Raw genomic sequence first — 23,775 nt, 5'->3', positions numbered from 1 at the left:
CCACTGTCCCACCCTATCCCTGTAACCCTGCATTTCCCATGGCTAATCCACATTCCTAGACACTATGGGCAATCTAGCACGGCCAATCCACCTAACATGCACATCTATGGACTTTGGACGGAAACCGGAGCACTGGAGGAAATCTACACAGACACAGGAAGAATGTGCAAGCTCTACTAGACGGTCACCTGAGGGTGTAGTTGACCATGGGCCCCTGGTGCTGTGAGGAAGCAGAGCTAACCACTGTGCCTTATGTTTCAGAGTCTGTTATTTTATTAGTGTAAGTTTGTTTTTGCCTTGAACTGGCACACAGTTACAGTCTATGGTTTCAGTGCCAGCTTCCTAACTGGGTCACAGTACTACTTTACCATTTCAAAACTGCTGTTTTGGTGTTGGTGCAGTGTACTAGTGAATACCAATGTGACATTGACGATGCAGCAATAGTGGGTCCATGGGAATTGATGGTTTGAATCTGAGACTATCTAGAGGAAATATAAGTACAACATTGTTAACTGGCTGCAGCATTACCTCGGGTGGTAGAAAACCTTTGACAAAAATGGTAGATTTTAATAAGAAGTATTATCTAACCTGTTTGGCACTTTATCAATCATTTATAAATGTGCGTGATTTATGGTAGTACGCCATGCTCTTTGTACCTGTTCAGTGCTTTCCATTACTTAACATCAGAAACAACTTTATTTATATCAACGTAACTCTGCTCCCAAACAAAAAAGCATTAGGAGCAGTTGCGTAGTTGTGCATGTATGCTCAGTCCACAGTTCAGCCACTGGTACTTATGCAACCATCCCCAATGCCTCTCTGGTCAGTGTCAAAAGTTTCAATCAGCGTTGATTTCACTGTGACACATTAAAAATTTGCCAGCAACAATTCATCCTGGTTCCCAATCTGTAGTGGGATTCAGTCTCAATGGGATTTCATGTGAGTGGCTGAATTAAGCTTGATCCACTATGGAAAAGCTTTGGGCAAGGATTTCCTGAATAGCTGAAGAGACTTATTCAGTGATTTGGGACTCTTAAATCGAGGGTCATCTTTTTAAGGTCAGCATTGGAATTGATTTTCTTGAATATTTTCATCAAAGTAATATTTTATTGACCTCATTTCTTTTGATTGATGGGCTGTTGGCTTTACTGGTTAAGCCAATACTTATTGGCCAGACATGGTTCCCTAGAGAAGGTGGTGGTGAGCTATCTTCTTGAAGCCCTGCAATCTAGTAGTTTATTAAACTAAGCTTATAATCAATTCTGCACATTGGAATTTACAAACCTCATTCATTGATATTTCCTGATTGTATATCTTCATGGTTGACTTAATCTTCAGAAACCTGTTTTAAAGAGGGAACAGTTGATAAATTATGTGGACTCAAAACAAGAACTTGCAATTAGTTAAGGGTTGCACAGACCTAAGGAAGGAAACCTGAACTTTATTACTGGTCTGTGTCAAGCCTACTTGTTTGTTTTTTAATACACATAGCTTGCACCCTGACATTGCATATGCTGGAAGTGTTCCCCCTAGTTTTGTGGCAAAACTAAACAGGCTAGTTAGTGCTCTTTGGAAAATAATATGGCAAACTGATAATACAAAACCAAATATGGAGATAATAATGAGCAAGAGGTAGGTTTTCAAAAATATCTTTAAGTAGGAAAGTGAGTTAGTAATTTAGTAGTCTAAGAAGAGAATTCCAAACTTGGAGCCTAGGCAAAGGAAGGTACAACCAACAATAGCAGAATTAGTTAATGAGCATTTCAGCATTTCTGAAGAAGGGTCCAGACCCAAAACGTCAGCTTTCCTGCTCCTCTCATGCTGCTTGGCCTGCTGTGTTCATCCAGCTCTACACCTTGTTATCTCAGATTCTCCAGCATCAGCAGTTCCTACTATCTCTTAGTTAAGTGCAAATGTCTTGACACTATAGAACAGAGTCATAGAAGTATTTGAAAAGCCAGGATGAGAATTTTAAAATTTTTTGCTTAAATGGGAGCCATTTAGATCAGGAAGCATGGAAATATAGGGGATTAGGAATTGCTTAAGTAAAGTCACAGCAGCAGAAGTTTGGATGACTTAAGGTTTATGGAGGATAGAAGATGGGAGACTACCCGATAATATGTTGAAATTCTCGAGTTTACAAGTAATAGCAACATGAATGAGAGTTTCAGCAGCAAATAAGCTAAGACTGGGGTGAAATTTGGCCATGTTACTGTGGTGAAAATTATGGGTGCTGTTGGTGGCATGAGTGTATGGTTGATCAGCTCAGGGTCAAATATGACATCACGTTTGTGAACTGTCTGGTTAGTCTCAGACTGTTGCCAACAAACTGATTTTTGGAATGGGACTGAAGAATAGCTTCAGGATGTGAGGGGGCAAAAACAGAATGAAAGTGGCTGTTTTCTTGCCTCTCTTGGCAAACGAAGCTTGAATCAAGCTTCTATGTTCTACTCATGATAAATAATGATCAAGAGTGAGCAGGAGCCTTGGCTGATATTTTGTCCCCACCTCCTCCTCCTTCCTTCCACATTGTTAGAGTTATGAGGCCAGAACTGAGAGGCTGATCAACAAATGGCATGACACAGAGGATCTGACTGCAGAACCATAAAGGACACTTTATGCCTAAATCAAAAAATGAAAAGAATGCCTTGCCAGACACGACTAGTGCATCTAAAGGAAAGATGAGTCTAAGACAGCTGGTAAATCAGCAGAATTAGCTGAGAAGGTTTTGAAACAGCAGACACTGGAGAGAAAGCTGATGACCTGCATGTATACCATCTCAAGACCCAAACATTTTAAGCCTGCATTAACTTCTCAGGCTGGAAATAGGGAACTCCGCAAATAACCTAAGTGTTGTCATTGGGACCCTTGCTTTTCCTGATATGCATTAATAATCTAGATTTTGGTGTGCAGTTTCAAAACATTGGAAAACACGGGAGTGTTGTAAACTGAAGAGGACAGTGTAGAACTTCAAAAAGGACATTGACAAATTGGTGCAGTGGGTGAATAAGCGGCAGCTGAAGTTCAGTGCAGAGAAGTGTGAGATCATGCATTATGGTATAAAGAACATGGAGAGACATATAAAGCTAGTGTACTATCTAAAATGTATAAAAGAGCAGGGAGACCTGGGTGTTTATATGCAGGGTCATTAAAGGTGGCAAGACATTATTCCAGGCTTCATTGATAAAGGCATAGACTACAAGAACAGGGAGGTTATAACACTTTTGTATAAGACACTGATTAGAGCTCAGCTGGAGAACTGTACACCGTTCTGTTCACCTCACTATGGGATGGATCTAAATGCATTAGGAGAGAATTCAGAAGAGCTTTATGAGAATGGTTCCAGGGATGAGAGACTTCAGTTAAGAGGAGAGGTCGGAGAAGTTGACTAACTGGAGATTTGATAGGTTTCAAGATCATCAGAGGTCTGAACAGTGTAGATAGGGAGGAATTGTTACCACTTAGGAAAAGATCAAGAAACAGAGGGCACAGCTTAAAAATGTTTTTCAAAAGAATAAATTTGAGTGCAGAAAAATCTTTTTGGTAGTAGTGAGTAGTTAAGGTCTGGAATGTATGTCCTGGAAGTGTGGTGAAGGTGGCTTCCATTGAAGCATTTAAGAGGATATTTGATTGTTTCTATTTTTAAAGATACGCAGGGCTACAAGGAAATGCCAGAAAATTAGCAGTGTGAAAGAACTCTGAACCAGTGCAGAAACTGTAGGCCACAGTGCAGAAGCTATCAGAGATCGCTGTGACAGTTGGAGACATTTTAATCCCAAAACTTGAGTGGCTTTAGGTCAGACGGTATTCTAAAATGTTAAAATCTGAAGCATTAGTCCACTCTCTAGCATCCAGTTTTAAAACAGCCTGGACAGGTGTAGAGGCCGAGACAACAAGGTGCAGGGCTGGATGAACACAGCAGGCCAAGCAGCATCATAGGAGCAGAGAGGCTGACGTTTCGGGCCTAGACCCTTCATCAGAAAAGGGGGAGGGGAAGGGGAAGGGGGTTTTGAAATAAATAGGGAGAGAGTGGGAGGCGGATAGAAGAGGGATAGAGGAGAGGATAGGTGGAGAGGAAACAAACAGGTCGAAGAGGCGGGGATGGAGCCAGTAAAGGTGAGTGTAGGTAGGGAGTTAGGAAGGGGATAGGTCAGTCCAGGGAGGACGGACAGGTCAAGGGGGCGGGATGAGGTTGGTCGGTAGGAGATGGAGGTGCGGCTTGAGGTGGGAGGAGGGGATAGGTGGGAGGAAGAACAGGTTAGGGAGGCAGGGACGAGCTGGACTGGTTTTGAGATGCGGTAGGGGGAGGGGAGATTTTGAAACTTGTGAAATCCACATTGATACCATTGGGCTGCAGGGTTCCCAAGTGGAATATGAGTTGCTGTTCCTGCAACCTTCGGGTGGCATCGTTGTGGCACTGCAGGAGGCCCAGGATGGACATGTCGTCTGAGGAATGGGAGGGGGAGTTGAAATGGTTCGCGACTGGGAGGTGCAGTTGTTTATTGCGAACCGAGCGTAGGTGTTCTGCAAAGCGGTTCCCGAGTCTCTGCTTGGTTTCCTCGATGTAGAGGAAGCCACTCCGGGTACAGCGGATGCAGTATACCACATTGGCAGATGTGCAGGTGAACATCTGCTTGATGTGGAAAGTCTTCTTGGGGCCTGGGATGGGGGTGAGGGTGTGTAACCACGCTGCTGACCAGAAGGCTTTCCCCTCCAGCCTACTGTATTGCTTAACTAGATTGAAGCTGACTTTCTACCTCAGAACCAGTTCCCATGCTACCCCATATCCCTTTATCACCACCGTTTAGATTATCAGTCTGTCTTGAATACTAGATAGCTAAGCCTCCATAACCCTCTGGGGTAGAGATTTCCTAAGAGTGAATACCTTCTGAGTGAAGAAATTCCTCTTTATCTCAGTGACTACAGGAGCAGGTCAGCGGCTAGGAATTTTACGGAGTAATTCACCTCCAGTTTTCCCAGTGCATATGCACCTTTTTCACGGCACAAGACAGGTTGTAATGGAATGCTGTCCACTTGCCTAGACGGGTGCAGTTCCAACAATACTCGAGCTAAACCTCATCCAGGATGAAGCAGCCTGCTTGATGTGGCATCCCATATAACACTTCAGTGTTCACTTCCTTCACCACCATAGCACAGTGGTAGCAGTTAGTACCATCTACACCATACATTGCAGTAATTACTTCCTAAAATGTGTTTTTTAAATAGACTCTGTTCAGCACATAGATTTTGTCTTCTTGAAATTAAACTTGGATGTAGATTTTGCCATGTCCAACACTGATGCCAAGTGTCAACACTTTTAAAGGCATATTTAAGGATGTCTTGATGAACACATAATAGTTAAACGAAAAGAGCTTGTCCTACTTTCAGAAAAATTAAGCATAAAAATATTGAATAAAAACTTAACTAGCCCCGTTGCTTAAAAATCTGAGGATGCACTTTGAAGTATGTTACATTGAAGTTTCCATTACTTTCAATTCAAGTTAATGCTGGGAGTTGAGGTTAGGCCTCAACTATGCTGGAAATGAAGGATGACCGTGAACTTTATAAAACTGAAATACTTGAAATTAGGAATGAGGTCATTTTTTTCTGCTTGGTACTAAGACTAACAGTTTGAAGAAATAAAACTTTTTTCAACATGCCAGACTATTAAATAACTTCATTAAATTGACATAAATTTACTTTAGCATGGATTGAGGCATATGTAGAAATTCAATAAACAGGTATGGGTGTCATAACTTGTTCTTGAAAGAGAAGGCAAACATATATGTTAGAGAAGTATTTTGTCATAATGCAGATTGTGATGCACATCTAAATGTAACCAATTTGCTCTTGTATTTGCTGTTTTTAGGTAGCTTTTCAACTTTACAATTTGTACTTCATTAACAGTAACTTTTCTATGCCTGTTGGCTGCAAGTCACTTTAGATAATGTCACAAACTTGCTTTAACAATTCATATAAAAATTGTATTTTAAATCATATCAGAAGTTTTATCAGGTAAATGCATCATACCATTGAGTGATAGGATACAAGATTTTGTCCAAATGTCCCATGGTGCAAGTTCTCTATTCTCTTGGGTGGACAGGTTTACAGGGTGTGGCAGTTAGTTTTGGCTTAAGTCCAGGCCATGTGGTTCCACATATAAATCTGGTGAGCAAATGGGCGCTAATGCTTGGGTAGTCCTTAGCAAATGTTTTGGCCTGAAATTATCTCCTCCAGTCCTCCAGAAAAACTAATGGACAGGATTTTTCTTCTATCAATATTTATTCACCGGTTCCTGACCTCATCTTGGCCATGAAACCCACTTTCTGTTCCATTTGATCCTATTTTCAGCTTTCTCTCCTTGGCCTCAAAATAGCCAATATTGAAAAAGGACCCCGTTTTTCAAGTGTCTTCACACTCTCCTTGAAATCTGCTGTCATTATCTCTCTTTCTAAAAAAATCAACCCCCTCCATCCTTGCATAGTGCCACCCCAGCTCCAGCTTTCCATTCCACTCCAACATCCTTTAATTGATTTTTTAGTTTTATTGTCACGTGTACCAAAATACAGTGAAAAGTTTTGTTTACGAGCGGTACAGGCAGATCACAGCAAGCAAAGGATGTACGGATCAAAAAGACTTAGGGGCATACAGGTTACATTGCAAGTTACATTATATGGTAAAAAGTTGCAGCATGCTGCTATGCAGAGGGACCTGGGTGTCCTTGTGCATGAATCACAGAAGGTAGGTCTGCAGGTACAACAAGTAATTAGGAAGGCAAATGGAATTTTGTCCATCATTGCTAAAGGGATTGAGATTAAAAGCAGAGAGGTTATGTTGCAGCTGTACAAGGTGCTGGTGAGGCCACACCTGGAGTACTGTGTGCAGTTTTGGTCTCCTTACTTGAGAAAGGATGTACCGGCACTGGAGGGGGTGCAAAGCAGGTTCACTAGGTTGATTCCGGAGTTGAGGGGGTTGGCTTATGAGGAGAGACTGAGTAGACTCGGATTATATTCATTGGAATTCAGAAGATTGAGGGGGGATCTTATAGAAACATATAAAATTATGAAGGGAATAGATAAGATAGAAGTAGAGAGGATGTTTCCACTGGCAGGTGAAGCTAGGACAAGAGGGCATGGCCTCAAGATTAGAGGGAGCAGATTTAGGACTGAACTGAGAAGGAATTTCTTCACCCAGAGGGTTGTTAATCTGTGGAATTCCTTGCCCAGTGAAGTAGTTGACGCTACTTCAGTAAACGCTTTTTTAAAAAAAAGGTGGATTTTTTTTTGAACAATTAAGGGATACGGTGAGAACACGGGTAAGTGGATCTGAGTCCACGAAAGGATCAGCCATGATCTTATTGAATGGCGGAGCAGGCTCGAAGGACCAGACGGCCTACTCCTGCTCCTAGTTCTTATGTTCTTATATGAGGCTAGAGTTCATTCAACAGTCAGATAACAGCTGGAAAGAAGCTGTTCCTGAACCTGCTTGTGCATGTGTTCAGGCTTCTGAATCGTCTGCCTGACAGAGGGGTTTATAGGAGGTCATTACTGGGGTGCGATGGGTCTTTGATTTAGCCATCTTTCCGCGGCAGTGAGCCGTGTAAATAGAGTCCCCAAATGGAAGGTTGGCTTCTGTGCTGGTCTGGGCTGTGCACACCACCGTCTGTAGTTTCTTACAGTCCTAGGCAGAGCAGTTGCCATACCAGGCTTATGGCACCCAGACAGTTTGCTTTCAATGGTGCATCTGTAGAAGTTGATGAGGGACCTGATGGACATGTCAAATTTCCTGAGCCACCTGAGGAAGAAGAGATGCTGTTGTGCCATCTTGACTGTTGCATCTACGTGGGAATTCCAGGACAGGTGGTTGGTTATCGTCACTCTGAGGAACTTGATGCTCTTCACTCTCAACCTCGGTTCCATTGATGTATTCTCCTCCTTTCTTTCTGAAGTTGATGATCAATTCTTAAGTTTTGCTGACGTTGAGAGACAGATTGTTTTCATTGCACCACGTCACCAAGCCCTGTATCTCCCTTCTGTATTTTGACTCGTCGTTGTTAGATATCCTTCCCACTACAGTAGTTTTGTCAGTGAACTTGTAGATGGCGCTTGTTCAGACTTTGGTAACACAGTTGTGGGTGTACAAGGAGTACAGTCAGGGGCTGAGGATGCATCCTTGGGGGGGCTCTGGTGTTGATTGTTATCGTGGAGGAGGTGCAGTTACCTACCCTCGCTGATTGCGGCCAATGAATTAGAAAGCTGAGGATCTAGTTGCAGAGGGCGGACCTGAGACGAAGGTCACGCAGTTTTGAGATCATCTTTGACATCTTTAACATCTAAAGCAAAGAACTGTGGATGCTGAAGATCTGAAACCAAAATTGCTGGAGAAACTCAGCAGGTGCAGCAGTCCTTCAGAACACATGAAGAGTCACTGGACTTGAAACATTAATCCTGCTTTCTTCCCACAGATGCTGCCAGACCTGCTGAACTTTTTCAACGATTTCTGTTTTTTTCCTTTATCATGCTATTGACTCCCTAATCTATTCCCACCTTTCTATAATTTCTTGGTTCTGATCAGGTTCCTACCTGTACCACAAAAAGGGAGCTTTGCAAGTGGCATCTTGTATGACTGTGATGAAGCTTTATCTCCTTATCTTTCTTGACTTGTCTGCACATTCTCTCCTGTCTGCATGGGTTTTCTCTGGGCACTCCAGTTTTCTCCCACAGTCCAGAGATGTGCAGGCTAGGTGGATTGGCCATGTTAAATTGCCCATAGTGTTCAGGGATGTGTAGATTAGGTGGGTTATAGGGGATGGGTCTAGATGGGATGTTCGGAGGGTCAGTGTGGACTGGTTGGGCCGAAGGGCCTGTTTCCACACCGTGGGGATTCTGTAAAAGTACACAAAGTTTGAACATATTCCTTTGTGCAGAGAACGATGCTTTTTGCTTATGAATGAATTTTGATTCTAGCCATGCAAATGAGACACACAAGCTTGGTGATGATCTTAAATTGGTTTTTAGTGTACCTATTAGTAAACTTTGGATTTTCAGCAAGTGCCGCCTAACTAAGGAATCTCATCTAACAATAACGTTTGAATTTTGCAAGCATGGGCTCGTTGAATATGGTGTGTATTCTTCTGTAGTATAAATTGTCAGAATCATTTGAATTGTGGTGTTCTTGCAGAAGTCTTGGTGAGTGCCACATGAGAAGCATTAGCAAAATGTGTCTCTTTCAGCAATATTTAATTTCTCTACTACCAAGCAGCTAGTTTTTATCTCGTCTATCTAATTCTAGCCAGAAAATCACTTGCAATGGCTTCTCTTACTGCTCTCACACTTTAACCTCTGGCGCCCCTAAGAATCGATCCTTTACCCCCTTCATTTCCTCTTTGTGATATCTCTGAAGGCACTGCAGTAATTTTCACACATATATTAACATTGCAGTCCTGATTCCTCCACTAATGCTAAATAATCAGATTACTTATCCAGCATTCAGTATTGATAAATATAAATGCTCTATAATTAAATATTGGTAATATTTAATTTGACTGTGAAGATTTTCTGTCCTTGTACTTCTTGACTTGCCTGCAGCCTTTGACCTGGTTGGCCACACCATTCTCCAAAGCCTCTACATTATCACTGAGCTAGTGGGGACTGCTGACATGTGGCTCCAACGGACTGAAGCTGTTGCTTTCAGGCTCCAATGACTGACTTTATCCCTCCCTCTGACAACAGTGTGAGATTAATTTAACGTGTTTGCAACAATGGTGTCACTTTTGACCTTGAGATGAACATCTAATCTCATTCTGTGCCATCTCTAGGATTGCCTTTCCCCACCTCAATATGATTGCCCCAAGTTGTCATTGTTAATCTGCTACTGAAGCTATAAGACCATAAGAAATAGGAACAGGAGTAGGCCATTCAGCCCTTTGAGCCTGCTCTGCCTTTCAATAGGGTCATGGCAGATCCAACATTCCTTGCGTCCAATTTCCTGCCCATTCCCCGTAACCCTTGATTCCTCTACTGATTAAGAATCTATCTATAATCACACTTAAATATACACAAGGACTCCGTCCCCACAGGATTCTGTGGCAAGGAGTTCCAAAGGTACTCCACCATCTCAGAAGAAATTCATCCTCATCTCAGTCTTAAATTGGCATCCTTTTATTCTGAGACTATGCCCTCTGGTCCTAGGCTCTTTCACGTGGGGAAATATCCTCTCAGCATTCACCCTGTCAAGCCTGTTAAGAATCCTATATATTGCAATAAGATCACCTTTCATCCTTCTAAACTCCAGGGAGTGGAGTTCCAACCTGTTTAACCTTTACTCACAAGACAATCTCTGTACCGGGGATCATCCTAGTGAACTTCTCTGACTTGCCTCCAATGTAATGACATCTTACCTTTAAATAAGGAGGCTCTCATCCATGCCTTGGTTGCCTCTAGACTTGACTATTCCATTATACCTCCTGGTTATCTCCCACATCCTACCCTCTGTAAACTTGGTCTTGCAAAACTGTCCTTTCATTGCCTTAAAAACACACACAGTCCATTCTCCTATCACTCCTGTGCTTGCTGACCTACATTGATTCCTAGGAAAGTAATGTCTAAATTATAAAGTTTTCAAAACCCTATGTGATCTTGCATTTCCCCTCTCTCTGATCTCCTCCTCTGAGAAATCTATGTCCCTTTACTTCTGTCCTGTTCTGTATTCCCAATTATAATTGCTTTAAAAATGATAGCTGTGTCTTTAATTGTCTGCCAACCTTTGCAGTTCCTTCCCTACACCTCTGCGGTTGTCTACCTTGCTCCTTCTTTAAGACACTTTTCAAAGTCTATGTTTTTGACTAAGCTTTCTCTCATCTGATGAAACAACTCCTTTATGTTGTCATACTTCTATAATGTTCCTGTGAAGCACCTTGGGTTATTTCATTATTTTTAGGGCACCGTATAAATATAAGTCGTTGCTGGTCCAGTGTAGTGAGTTTGCTGTTCATGCTACTTTTCATAGATTCTTGTTGATGTTGGAGAAGTACTTTTATGATTAAAGAACCATAAAATGAAATGGGTGTGGTTATACTGTATGGTGAAGGTTAAATGGTGCCTCTGTGACGGCTCATTTTGACACTTGATGGATTCTGTAATTGTTTCATGTTGTAAGCTCTTTGCCAGCCTTGTTGGTTTACTTGCTAATGCTGCCAGTAGTGAATTAATCAGTTAGTCTTGTCATGATGAAAACCTTACGGATCCCCACTGAAAAAGCATACAGGCCCTTAGGCCGTGATGAATGATGATAAATAGAATCTGGCTGAACTGCTCTGCAAGAGCCTCCCACATTAGCTAGTTGTATCCTGTCTTCTGGAGGGTTGCCAGAATGTAGAGAAACGGATGTTCAATGGAGCAGATTCTAGTGTTGGGTGGCTGCAGCATTCTGCGTAAACAGGAGTTGCCTTGAGATACCTAAATGTTCTCACATCTCATCAGGTCATTTGTTTGATTTAAATCTAAATACCTTAAGTTTGTGTTAATTGTGATGTATTTGCACATTTTCTTGTATGATTTGGCATTTTATGGAAAAGATTGGAACATAAGAAATATTGCTCCTAGACTTAACGTTCATTGTTTAATCTACATTAACAGCATACCCACTATAAATGACAGTAATATTTAAAACTTGACAAATGAGAGGCAAGATTTTAAGGTAAATTTTAAATGATGCTAATATCTTTAAACTCTTTGATCATATGGAAAAATCTGATTAAACCTAATAAATAAATCCTAATAATTAATAAATGAACTTGCAAATTCATCTCCAATCCAATAAAAAAAAAACCCACTTATGCCAAAAATAATATCACTTTAATGTAGGCAAATACACCCATGTTAGTGCAGTGTGCTTCAATTTGTTACTCCCAATATTGCTGTGCACAGCTGGGGGTGGTTAGTCAGATATGCTGATAACGATGAACATCAACCCTCTAATGTTTTGCTTTCTGAAGATGCTTGTAGCAATTTTTAAAAAAATCCATTTACAGACACCTGTATTTTATTTGTTGTAAGCATTTTATATTTCAAATAAACATATGTTTATTAGACCCATTTTGTTTCTGACTGAAAATCAGGAAAAAATCTAAAATCTGAAACTCTGGAGAAGTATTTTGGTGATATTTACATTCACTGCTTGTAACTTAGTAATCAAGAGAGGTCTCTTATCTTTCTCCTGCCATTAACGCATTAGATCCTCAAATGTTGCCCTCTTATTGGTTGCTGTTGCTTGCATGTTAAATCATTATTTGTTTTGTAACCAAAATGCAATGAGCGAAAGGCCCTATTATGGTTGCATTTTACTACTTAGTCTTGCTGATTGTAGGATTGTAAAGTTTGATAGTTTGCCATTAATAGAGACACATTTTTCAGCCCATTCAATTAGGTAAAAATGGTTTTATCCTAAACCATCTTAATCTTAAAACCTATTAGATTATATTTTAGAAAATTATTTTTTAGAGCATGCATCTGCAATGAAGGTATTCTGATTTGTGTATTCCTAAATGTCTTCCTTTCAATATTGTTTTTCTGGAAGCAACATGGATAGTGACCATTTTGAACACTGTTGAACTCCTAAAGTTTGAGCTCAATTTGTATTGTTAAAAAAGTGATTTAACAACTTTTCCAGCTGCCTAAAAGAATAAAAACCAAAAGAACTGCAGATGTTATAAATCAGAAACAAACAGAAGTTGCTGGAAAAGCTCAGCCGGTCTGGCAGCATTGGTGAAGAGAAATCAGAGATAATGTTTTGGCTCCGGTGACCCAAGGACCTGGTTCTGAGGAAGGGTCGCTGGACCCGAAACACTATCTCTGATTTCTGCTCACCGATGCTGCCAGACCTGCTGAGCTTTTCCAGCAACTTCTGTTTTTGCAGCTTTATGAGAATGCCTTGACTTAACAATACTTTGGGGATATCTATGCCACAAGGCCAGCAACATTTCACCAAACACTTCTCGGGGCACTTCAGGGTGGTTAATAAATGCTGACTTTGCCATTTATTCCTGCATCCCATAAATGAACATTAAAAAATACAACCAAAAATTGTTAAAATTATAAATATTTTTACTACTGACAATGTTTCAAGACTTGTAATTAAAAAGTTTACAAATTACATAATTTGATAACCTGAAATTGCATGCAATATATCAAATGAATCTTGTTATTTCCATTTTTTTGACTCAAATATTTTTTGTTTTTTAGTGCAGTATTGACATAGTTAGTTCCAGTGATTTCAGTATTATTGCTTCCTAAAATGTTAACGACTATCTCCACTTAACACTGATTCACCTCATGAAAAGTAAACTATCTGAATCTCTTTAAACATTATATGAAGTCCTCTCAGATTTGGCATTTACTCATGATTGTAATGTTTCCCTGAATTTGCCACAGGACCAAAAGACACCAAATTATTGCAAAAGGGTGGAACTGTAAACCCAAAGGAGTGACAATAAAATCTCAAGGAAAATAAGTTTACACAGAGGATTGGAAATGGCAGCATCTGCTTGCTACTAGAAATTGATATTTTTTAAGCTTGGCAAGGCCAAAAACCAATTCATCACCAATAATCATCTAATAAATTACAATAACCCAATATTAAGCTTGATGGGGGATGTTAAGACAAAAATGTTCTTTTTTCCTTGTATATGATTTTATTTTGATCCTGTTTGATCAGAAGTAGCCTGTAAGGGGTTAAAACCTCAATGTTTCAAGAATTTTCAAGGGAAAACAAATTAAAAAGAAAGATGTCCATTTCGATAATACTGTTCAGTGTTGGGACAGGAATCAACACATTCATATATGTTAAATAAATCCATTTACAACTAATCAGATCAGTTCCAGACAAGGTGGTAGTCTTTGTTTATGGATAAGGTTGAGATTAGTTCATATTTCAAAGTGTGAATTGAAACTCTTGCATTTAATGGAAAGCAATGGAGATCCTTGTTGGAGAGAGATTGACTGCATTCAGCATTAATAAATTGCTCTTTCGTCTTATGTATTTGAGAGATGCAGTCATCTGCAGTTTTTCTTTCAAGATGGATGTTTGGGTGGTCCAAAGCCACTTGGACAGGTGTCAAACAATAAACTTTAGCCCAAGTGGCTTCAATTAAAGCTGTTTGAAACCCTCATGGAGGACATAGGGTCATTCTTTGGCTGTACTTATGACATTTGTGGTCAGAATTGTCATATTACAAAATTATATTTGGGGCCCAATTTACAATCAGTGTTAGTTTTATTTTTAATGCCAGTCACTGAGAATTTTTGCATTCAACAACACCTGTGCAGGGTGTTTGCTTTAAAAGTCTAGGACTAGCTCAGTGGAGGCAAGCTAGTTGCCAAACAGTAACCTGTTTCACAAAAAGAAATGTGTTCACATAGATCATTTAATGCAGGAAGACACCCAAAGTGTTTAACATGATAAGATTGGAGTAAGTAACCAAAATGTACGCTTGGGCCAAAGGTAAGCAGTATCTTTAATATTTTTGTTTGCTGAAGAGGCTCAAGAAGTGCATGTTTCCATTTTATTCGGTCATCAGATTTAAGCAAATAGCACATTTTGATTTAAAAGATACAAGTATTGATCTGATAACAGTAGATTTCCAGATTTGAAAAGCAGACAATCATGTGGCAAAACATGATGCATTCCAATTGCTGGCATGCAGTCAAGAGTTATCCATTTTCATATGTGGAGCTCAGTGTTATTTGGCAAAAAAGGTACCTTTTGGAGGGTGGGAAACTTCACCTCCGTTGCGGGAGTGATAAGTGATGCTGAACCAGTGAAAGTGTCTTATGGTAATAACACAAATATTAGATGGTTAATATTAGTCTTTTTCAATGGGTACACTGTATAAAAATATTGATATCCCTCATTTTTTCCAATATGTTTATCTTCTGCAGTATTCAAGTTAATGTCCAGGTTAAGTTCAAATTGCCCTTTAGCATGCCACATTAACTGCATTCAACTGAACAAAGAATATTTTTCCTCAAATTGATGGCTTCAAAGATTAAGCATTTGATGGGGAATGTGGCAGTATTTGTTTCCTGTCGTTGTAGTGCTGGGAATTAGTAGCATGGCCCACATCAGTACAGTTCATATATTTTGTGTAGTTCTGATGCAGTTGATTGGATCTCACTAAGTAATCAACACTTCCACATGTGTTAAATGCATCCGTTTTGGTGAACCACTCAGTACAAAATTACCACATAAAATAGCTTTGAAAAGCTTGTGGTTTACTGTATTATTTTGGAGAAATCTATTTCAAATCAGAAATTACAATAAACAAACTTTTCTGCAGTAACTATGAATAGTAAATTAGAAGCCTAGATAGGAACCTCAATTTCTGGAAAGAAATCAGTGAACATTTTGAACAATGGAGCAAAAATTCTATATGTTGTATTATTTTGTCATTTTGCAGTTGATCTGCAAGTAATGTTTTATTTTTACATTTTTTTTCTAGTGACCTTCACATTTTTGGTCTTAGCAGGTGTATTTTCTCAGAATTGTGAGGCACTTTTAGAGCAGAATCTTTTCACCAGAAGCAAGGTTCAAATCCAGTTTCAGGGGAAGGTTTTGCCCTTTTGCTATGTAAGGGCTCTATGTTGAGAAATTATGGTAGCCAGAAGACAGAGCTTAAAACAAGGCAACTACAAGTAATTTGCAAAGAATGCAGTCTCATTCAGATTGATTAAGGAAAGCTTGTGATGGGAAAAGCTAATTTCAAGTCGACGTACTAGGGCACCTCTAAGAGCATTTATGAAGGAACATTTTAGGAATCTCTGTGAAGGAAGGTTACAATTGCTTCATTGCTTAATGTTATCAATGGATACAGAAACAGTACTTTGTAAATTAAAACTGTAGGGTTGCATTAAAATTTGAATCCTTCATTTATCTTTATGGGTTCATAAATGTTCATATTAAGAATAGAATTCAGTAATAAATATAGGTTGATATTGATCCATGTGGAATTTTACTTGACTATTTCCTGTTAAAGAACACCGGACATTTCTGTATTTTTAATTCTGCAAAACTTGGTGATGTATTTTTGCCAGTCTGTCGTGTGTAAATGGCTTTTCTCTGGAACTGTTTCGAGCACTTTAAGGCAAAGATGGAATGTGCTGATAATTTCACTATCATGTCTGCAACTGTGTAAAATGTTATTTTTATGCCACACCCAGGAACCGTCTCTAACTTTATGGTTTTCAAGTAACTGCAGAGGCTGATAAACTGATTAGAAGCACATGTATATCTTAATAGTCATCTAACTATGTTCAGGCAGAAACCACAGAGGCATGCTGGCTCCAAAACTTCCATTCTCTGAAGCATGACTGGGTAGTACGTTGGATAGCTCTTGATTAGGAACACAATTTTTGTCTTCCCAACAACTATCTGATGTTTAAAAAAAAATCTCCTCCCAAAATCATTTTGTCACCAAAGACTAAAGTTTGTAACATACCCAACGTTGATCATGGAGGAGAAAACATGCCATGTCTTTGTAATAAATCAAAACTGTCAATTTAAAAAATCTAACCATTTTCTTCTTGCTGGCACAATGAATCGATAAATTTTCCATCTTGTAAATCTGAAACAAACACAGAGAATGCTGGAGAGACTCAGCAGGTCTGGCAGCATCTGTGGAGAAAGAAAGAGTTAATGTTTTGAGTCCTGTATGAAAAGAGTCATACCAGACTCAAAATATTAAATTTTTCTTTCTCCACAGATTCTGCCAAACTTGCTGAGTTTCTCCAACATTCTCTGTGTTTGTTTCAGATTTCCAGCATCAGCGGTATTTTGCTTTTATGGTAAATGTTTGAGTTTCAGTTAGATTGTGGCACGTCAGCCTTGAGAAGTTGTGATGTTAAGTTAACATAATAACTGGCATCTGTTTCTACCCTCCTTCAAATAGCTTCATTGATACTTGCTTTATCCCCTTTTCACTTTCTTTTCAGGGGTACGATCTAGGTGGAGTTAATGGACGGAAGGGCATTGTAAAAAGTATTGCAATTTTATCCTAAGGCCTTTAGTGTGTTGTTTGGCATTATTTTTATTCATCATGTATATGAATTGATTACAGAATCATAAAATTAATTTGTTGCACTTAGAAGATGTCAGAATTCCATAATTTAAATTCAGCATAAAATCCCACATTAGTCATATATTTAAACAATGGTTTTCATTTACACCTTTAACATAGAAATGTGTGCCAAATGGTTTCAGAGGTGTAATCAGAAAAGAACGGACATGATGTAAAGAAGGACTTATTAGAGGGGTCACTAAGAGGTTTAGAGGTGAATTTTAAAGTGATCTTAAGGGAGAAGATGAAGAGCAGGGTTTGTGGAGAGATATCTAGGGTGTGTGGTCTGATTGATTGGAAACATACCAAATCTGGGTCCCTTCAAAGGAAAATGTGACAAGTTTGTTACTTTCTTTCTCAGTATATTGAATGGCACCGTAAGGGGTAGTCCAAGTATTCACTTCAAGCATTTTTTGAAAGAATCTAACATATCAAGCTCATACTGTATAATCTAATGTGAATGGGTGAGAACAAAGTGAGGAAAATTGAACATATATGGTTAATATCCTTCTGATCCTGTAGAAAGGTTTGCACCGAGATTACAGTTTGTTATTGCATAGTTAAAGTGAAATCTATTGAGTTCATGGCCATTAACTTTCAGTTCCATCCTGTTATTGCTGAAAGTATGTCTTTTGTAATTCAAGTAATTTTAAAACAATTTTATGTTGCACAACATTGTGTTTGCATGGTACCTTTAGAGTGTAACTGGTAATATATAATTAAGTCATTGTACAAACTGATAAATGTCTGGGTTGGGTAAAGTGTATTTGTGTAAATTGAGGTCAGTCTACCATGGCCATTGTACAACACACAATATAACTGCCAACAGAGAGCATACAAGGCAGAATTTATTTATAACGTCGGTAAATAGTTCCGTATTTTGCTTGGCACAAAAATTCAGATTTCTCATGTTACCAGGCAACACTACTAAATCCACTTTTAAGGTCACTGAGATGATGGCAACCCATCATCTTTTAACTTCTGAAGCAAGGAAAGATGGTACTATACCTCTGGTGCATCTGATCTATGGACATAAACTTTGACTGCCATTTCTGTTGTTAAAAACAGTGCATCAGCTAATGGTATGGCCCTCTGAGGCAATGTAGAATTATATCAGCCATCTCTAGCACACTAGAAGGATACTCATGTGACTTTGCTATTATGCCCCATGTTATGAGCCTTGCTTTGAGATAACTTTAAGTAAATTGCTTCAGTCTATCCAGAGGTTTCCCCCCTCCCCTCACGCGCATTAAACCTTTTGCAGAGAATGCTTCGTAATCACTTTGGTTAAGGATCTTCATAAATATATTTCATTATTTTAATAGCTGTGCTTTAATAATGATTCTTAGGCTTTAAATTAGTTTGTCCTTCTAAAAGCGATTTTCAGTGCTAGAAAGCAATCCGCAAAAACATCGATTTGTGTGCTGTTTCCCAATACTTCACTGATTTTAAGTTCTCATTTCTTAGCCAGAACTGAGAAATGTGGAAAGTTGCAGAAGCCTTTTCTATGATAAAAGATGAGAGGCCTGGATCTCTCTTCCTGTAGCTAAACCAAAATGGGCCAGGTTGAGGATATATTGATGCTCTTTGCTAAATCTGAAAATTTGTTTTAAAATTGTTAGTGCTTTTATGACCGTTTATGAAACCGCTTTTTTCCATTTGCCCAGTTCAGTTTCAGTTTCTTGGAGAGCCTTTTGCTTTTTTTTTACTCTTCTGCACTATCTCAACTCTGTTCACTGCGGTACTTTATTTCACATTGTACTAATTGCTCTGGCACCTTTGTTTCCCCCTTTTCCCTGTAACGATTCATACATCCAACCTTGGATGTCACTGCTTCTTTGCCTTTACCTGATGCTGATGCTGATGCTTCTGCTCTTAGCAATCAAATTATCTTGCATGCTGTAGGCAAGAAATCCAAGTTTCAAGAAATGATTGCAAGATTGGAATCTTGCAAGATTCACTGAAACCTGGAGCAGTGTCAGGTACAACCGGTAACTGGGGTTGGTGGGCATTATGGCCTTTAGGTGAATTCCACAGCATACATGCCTCAGTTTTTGTTATTTCCTACAAAATTCGTACGCTTTCAGAACTTCAGATGTTGCGCTGAATATGTAGGCTGACTACACACAATCAAAACACTGCAGCCTGATTTGTATTTGAAATGAATCCGTGTGGCCCAGAGCTGTAAGGTATATTGGTTCAACAGCCTATAATTTCTGTCCCTCATTTGAAGTTAAAATGTTAACTACAACCTTTATTTCCAACGTGTCACTATCACCATAAACTACACAAAATAGCTGCATTAAGTTAGTTCAAAACAGTCCAATGATGAGGTTGGAGTTCAGATGCTGTGACAATTTTTGAGTGAACTTTTTACACTTTTTGCAGATCTTTATAGGCTGTTGAACCAATATACCTTACAGCTCTGGGCCACACGGATTCATTTCAAATACAAATCAGTTCTGGGATATCAAATACAATAGAGTGCCTGAATGTGATATGTGAGCTGTAATCGACTGAGTTGTCATACAAATTAAAGTGCTTTTAAACAAGCAAGATTGCATTATAATTTTGGGTTGATTAATGTCTGTTCTTCTTGTATTGATAAAAATTACTTGTCTTTGAACTGGTTTATATGATCACTTTTTCCTTTTACAGGCGGTTAGCTGGCAATGACCTGTCTTACATTCACCCAGAGGCTTTGTCTGGTCTGTACCAACTGAAAGTTTTGTAAGTAATAGTCCAATATTTCCAGCTTAAAAATGTCAAAATATAGTCAATGATGCTGTTCAAAATTGATCATTGGCGACTAAAAATGGGTTAGGACATGCCAAAAGTGACTCCCTATAACGTTCTGTTTTAAAATATTATTAGTTCTAAATTAAATCTCATTTTAGAGATCAGTGATATAGGTGTTGTAGTGGAGTAACAGGTGTGGCCCATTAATGCTAATAGTCTTTATAATAGATCATGCTTTTCCATCTGAATGTATAAATTTGACCAGCTTTTGCATTCTAATCACTGGGTGTGTACAAGTGACTGTTCCTAAATCTCTGGCATGTTCCAGTGGCCGGTAAAAACTGCAACTGCTATTGGGACTGACTTGCCTTTTGAACCAGTCCAGTTAGTACAGTTTTCCTTAAATAGGACTGCTGAAGTGCACAACAGAACAAGTGTATAAAACTTCATCATATTATTTAGGAGTGTGGCATGTTGATGCATGAATTTTTTTTTGCCACAGTGATGAGAAAGAAGAAATTTAGGCCTTGAAATACTTTGAGCATTTATTCATTTGTCTGTGTGTGTACACAGTTGCTAAGTGATTCTTGACCATATTCAACTACTAAATAGTCTCTCCCCTATGAGCTCTTTTGGCATAGTGGTAATGTCCCAACCACTGGGCTAGGAGGTCTGGGTTCAAGTTCCAACTACTACAGATGTATGTCGTAACATCTGTAAACAGATTTTAAAAGAACGAGCACAATTGACTACCTGGAATATCTCATAATATAGCTCAATTTATTTTGTAATTTCTCCTTTCTCAGTGTGTGTCAAAATATTCATGCATCAATGTACAATGCTTCAAAATGATATGATTCAAGATTATAGATACTTTGGACTAGTTTAGAAGGCAAGTCAATCTAAATAGCTTAGGCTGCTAAAAGGTGCAAGCAAATGAGAAGAGGTCATTCATACACACGCAAGGATTGGAATGTGGGAGATGGGTCAAATTCATACTTTCAGGTGGAAAAGCATGATTTATTTGTAAGAAATATTTGCATTAGCAAAGGTCCATAGTGCTCCACTGCACTGGCAATACCAAATTAATACAAGTCAAAATAAATTCCCCAAATAGCTCTCCTTTCCTAGATTTCAAACCAAACAATATTTTATCTCCTATAGTTATATTATGATTATATGGTAAAGTAAGGCTAGCTCAAAGTGAATTATAATGACCTGAAGCATTTGACGTGTTGATCGGATTGTGAATGTCACCAGAACTTCAAAGTTGTATTAATACATTAGTTATTTTTTGCAGTAATTGTATCTTGAATGTGAGTTTTCTTTGAATATCTATATTCTTATCATTCAATTTAAGCATCTTGATATCTTTTCTAATCCCACGAGAAGTGGAGATTTAGGTTGAAATGGCACTGCATTCTTGCTAAAAGCAAGATCTATCATGTAGAGTGCAAATATGAGCCAGTTTGTGCATATCAAGAGTTTTTTCTCAGGGAGCTGGGGACAGAAGAGTCATGACAGAGTAAAATACTTAAGCAACTTATTTAGTTTCCTCCAATTTAGATTTGTAGCATCTATATAAAGGTGCTGGACCTTGCTTAAATATATGTTCTCTGATTTGTTTCTGTTCTTCAACAATTACCATCAATTTTGAGATGCATCAGTGCTTGATGCAATTGCTCATAGCCTCACCCTGTGATGTTGCCTAACAGTCAGGAATAAGTATTTGGTGTAGCTTGTGACAACCTGTTTCACCCATGTGATAAAAATGTTCATTTGTTTGCACAAATACTTAAGGTGTGTTTGACTGTCTGCCCAGCAAGATTGTACTTGAGTCTGCAGATGTTTGTAACCTACTTTTTTAATTCTGTGTTTGAATTGTGAGCAAAGAAAAACAGAATGACAGTTCCTAAAAATCTTCTAAAGTTTAGTGTGGTTCAAGGTAGTTTATATGGAAATAGACAAACGTTACAGTAGGCTATTCAGTCCAATCAGTTTCTTCCATTTTTACCATTCTGAATCACATTTATTTGCCTTGTTTTCATATTTTATGTCTATTTTTTGCCTATATAATCTAATCTTGAACATTGTTCTATTTTCTGTTGTAACCACGAACCCTGAAAGTGAATTCACATCTCCACAAATCTCTGTAGAGGACTTCCTGTTGTTATGTTCAAAATGTCTTGCATCTCAATCATCTGTCTATGACCCCTTAATCTAGGCCTAAATGCTGACAACAGTCTTATTTTATCTACCCATCCTGTTGATTTTACAGAATCTCAGAATTGTCACCGAAGAGATGGAGGCCTTTGGGCCTGAGACGTCTCTGCTTGCTTTCTGAATGAAGCATTTATCATTACCCTGTAGCCCTGTACATTTTTACCTTTTCAGCTAATCCAATTACCTCTTGAATGGCACGATTGAACTTGCCTCCACCACTCTCTCGGGCAGTGCTAGCTAGATACTAACTACTGGCTGTGTAAAAGAAGGTTCCTGTCATGTTTTCATTACTTCTTTTGTCAGTTACCTTTAAATCTGTGAACTCTCGTTCTTAATTGAATTGGAACAGTTTGATTTTGCACATCCATATCAAATCGCAATTCAACTTGGTCATCTCCAACAAAAACGATTCCAATTTTTTTAAATGTTAATTACATAACTCTCCAGTTCCTCTTGACCCATTCTTGTGCATCTTTTTTCTGCACTCTCTATAATGTCTTCACATCTTAAAGTGTGACACCCAGAACTGGATTCAATACTCTAGTTGAGGCCAAAAGAGTGTTTTATACATGTTTGCATTAACCTCCTCGCTTTTGTGCTTTATGCTGTTATTAATAAGGCCTAGAATAGTGTATGCTACAATAATTCCTTCCTCAACTTGTCCTTCATCTTCAAACACTTGTGACACCCAGTTCCGCAACTCCTGCACCCCCTTTAAAATTGCACGCATTTTTAAAAATATTCTCTCTGCATTTTTATACCAAGTGAATCACTTCACACTTCTCTGCATTGACTTTCATCTGCTACCTCTCTGCCATTCTGTGTCTGTGTCCTCTTGAATTTCTACTCTATTCTACCCAGCTCTACTAGTTCACATTTCTGCTAAGTTTTGTATCATCTGCGGTATTCAAAACTACACCCAAGGTTATGGTCTTTTAAACCATATCATGAAGAGCAACCAGTATCGACTCTTGGGGAACTCATCTCAAACCTCCTTCCAGTCTGAACAATGTGCATTAATCATAATCCTGTTCCTGTCAGTCACTTCATATCCATGTTGCTACTGTCCCTCTTTTTCCATGAGGTGTAACTTTGCTCATAAGTCTGTTGTGCAGCACAGTATCAACTACTTTTGAAAGTTAATGTACAGTACCTCGACAGCATTACCATCATCGATACTCTATCATCTCTTGTAAGAAAAAGACTCGAGTAAATTAGTTGAGCGTGATTTGCCCATGATGAAACCTTGCTGACTTTCTTTTGTTAAGCTACTTTTGTCCAAGGGGCTATTAATTTTGCTCTGAATTATTGTTTCTAAAACCAGATCAGAAACAGCTGAACAACTCAGCAGGTATGGCAGCATCTGTAGAGAAAGCAAAGTCAACATTTCAAGTCCAGTGATAGTAGGAACTGCAGATGCTGGAGAATCCGAGACAACAAGGTGCAGGGCTGGATGAACACAGCAGGCCAAGCAGCATCATAGGAGCAGAGAGGCTGACGTTTCGGGCCTAGACCCTTCATCAGAAAAGGGGGAGGGGAAGGGGAAGGGGGTTTTGAAATAAATAGGGAGAGAGTGGGAGGCGGATAGAAGAGGGATAGAGGAGAGGATAGGTGGAGAGGAAACAAACAGGTCGAAGAGGCGGGGATGGAGCCAGTAAAGGTGAGTGTAGGTAGGGAGTTAGGAAGGGGATAGGTCAGTCCAG

At 39.0% G+C, this 23,775-nt stretch overlaps 1 protein-coding gene across 1 annotated transcript in view; it reads left to right on the top strand.

The window, feature by feature from the left end:
• Positions 1-23,775, top strand: part of lgr4 (leucine-rich repeat containing G protein-coupled receptor 4) — a 129,105-nt gene that overhangs the window by 42,488 nt on the left and 62,842 nt on the right. The window contains exon 3 of the mRNA XM_048606996.1: positions 19,769-19,840. Coding sequence (XP_048462953.1) covers positions 19,769-19,840 — 72 coding nt within the window. The remainder of the gene's footprint in view (positions 1-19,768; positions 19,841-23,775) is intronic.

Source organism: Rhincodon typus, chromosome 17 (genome assembly GCF_021869965.1).
Source record: "Rhincodon typus isolate 14 chromosome 17, sRhiTyp1.1, whole genome shotgun sequence".
Taxonomy (NCBI): domain Eukaryota; kingdom Metazoa; phylum Chordata; class Chondrichthyes; order Orectolobiformes; family Rhincodontidae; genus Rhincodon; species Rhincodon typus.
Note: the sequence above shows the minus strand (reverse complement) of the source record. Positions and strands in the feature narration are given on the sequence as shown.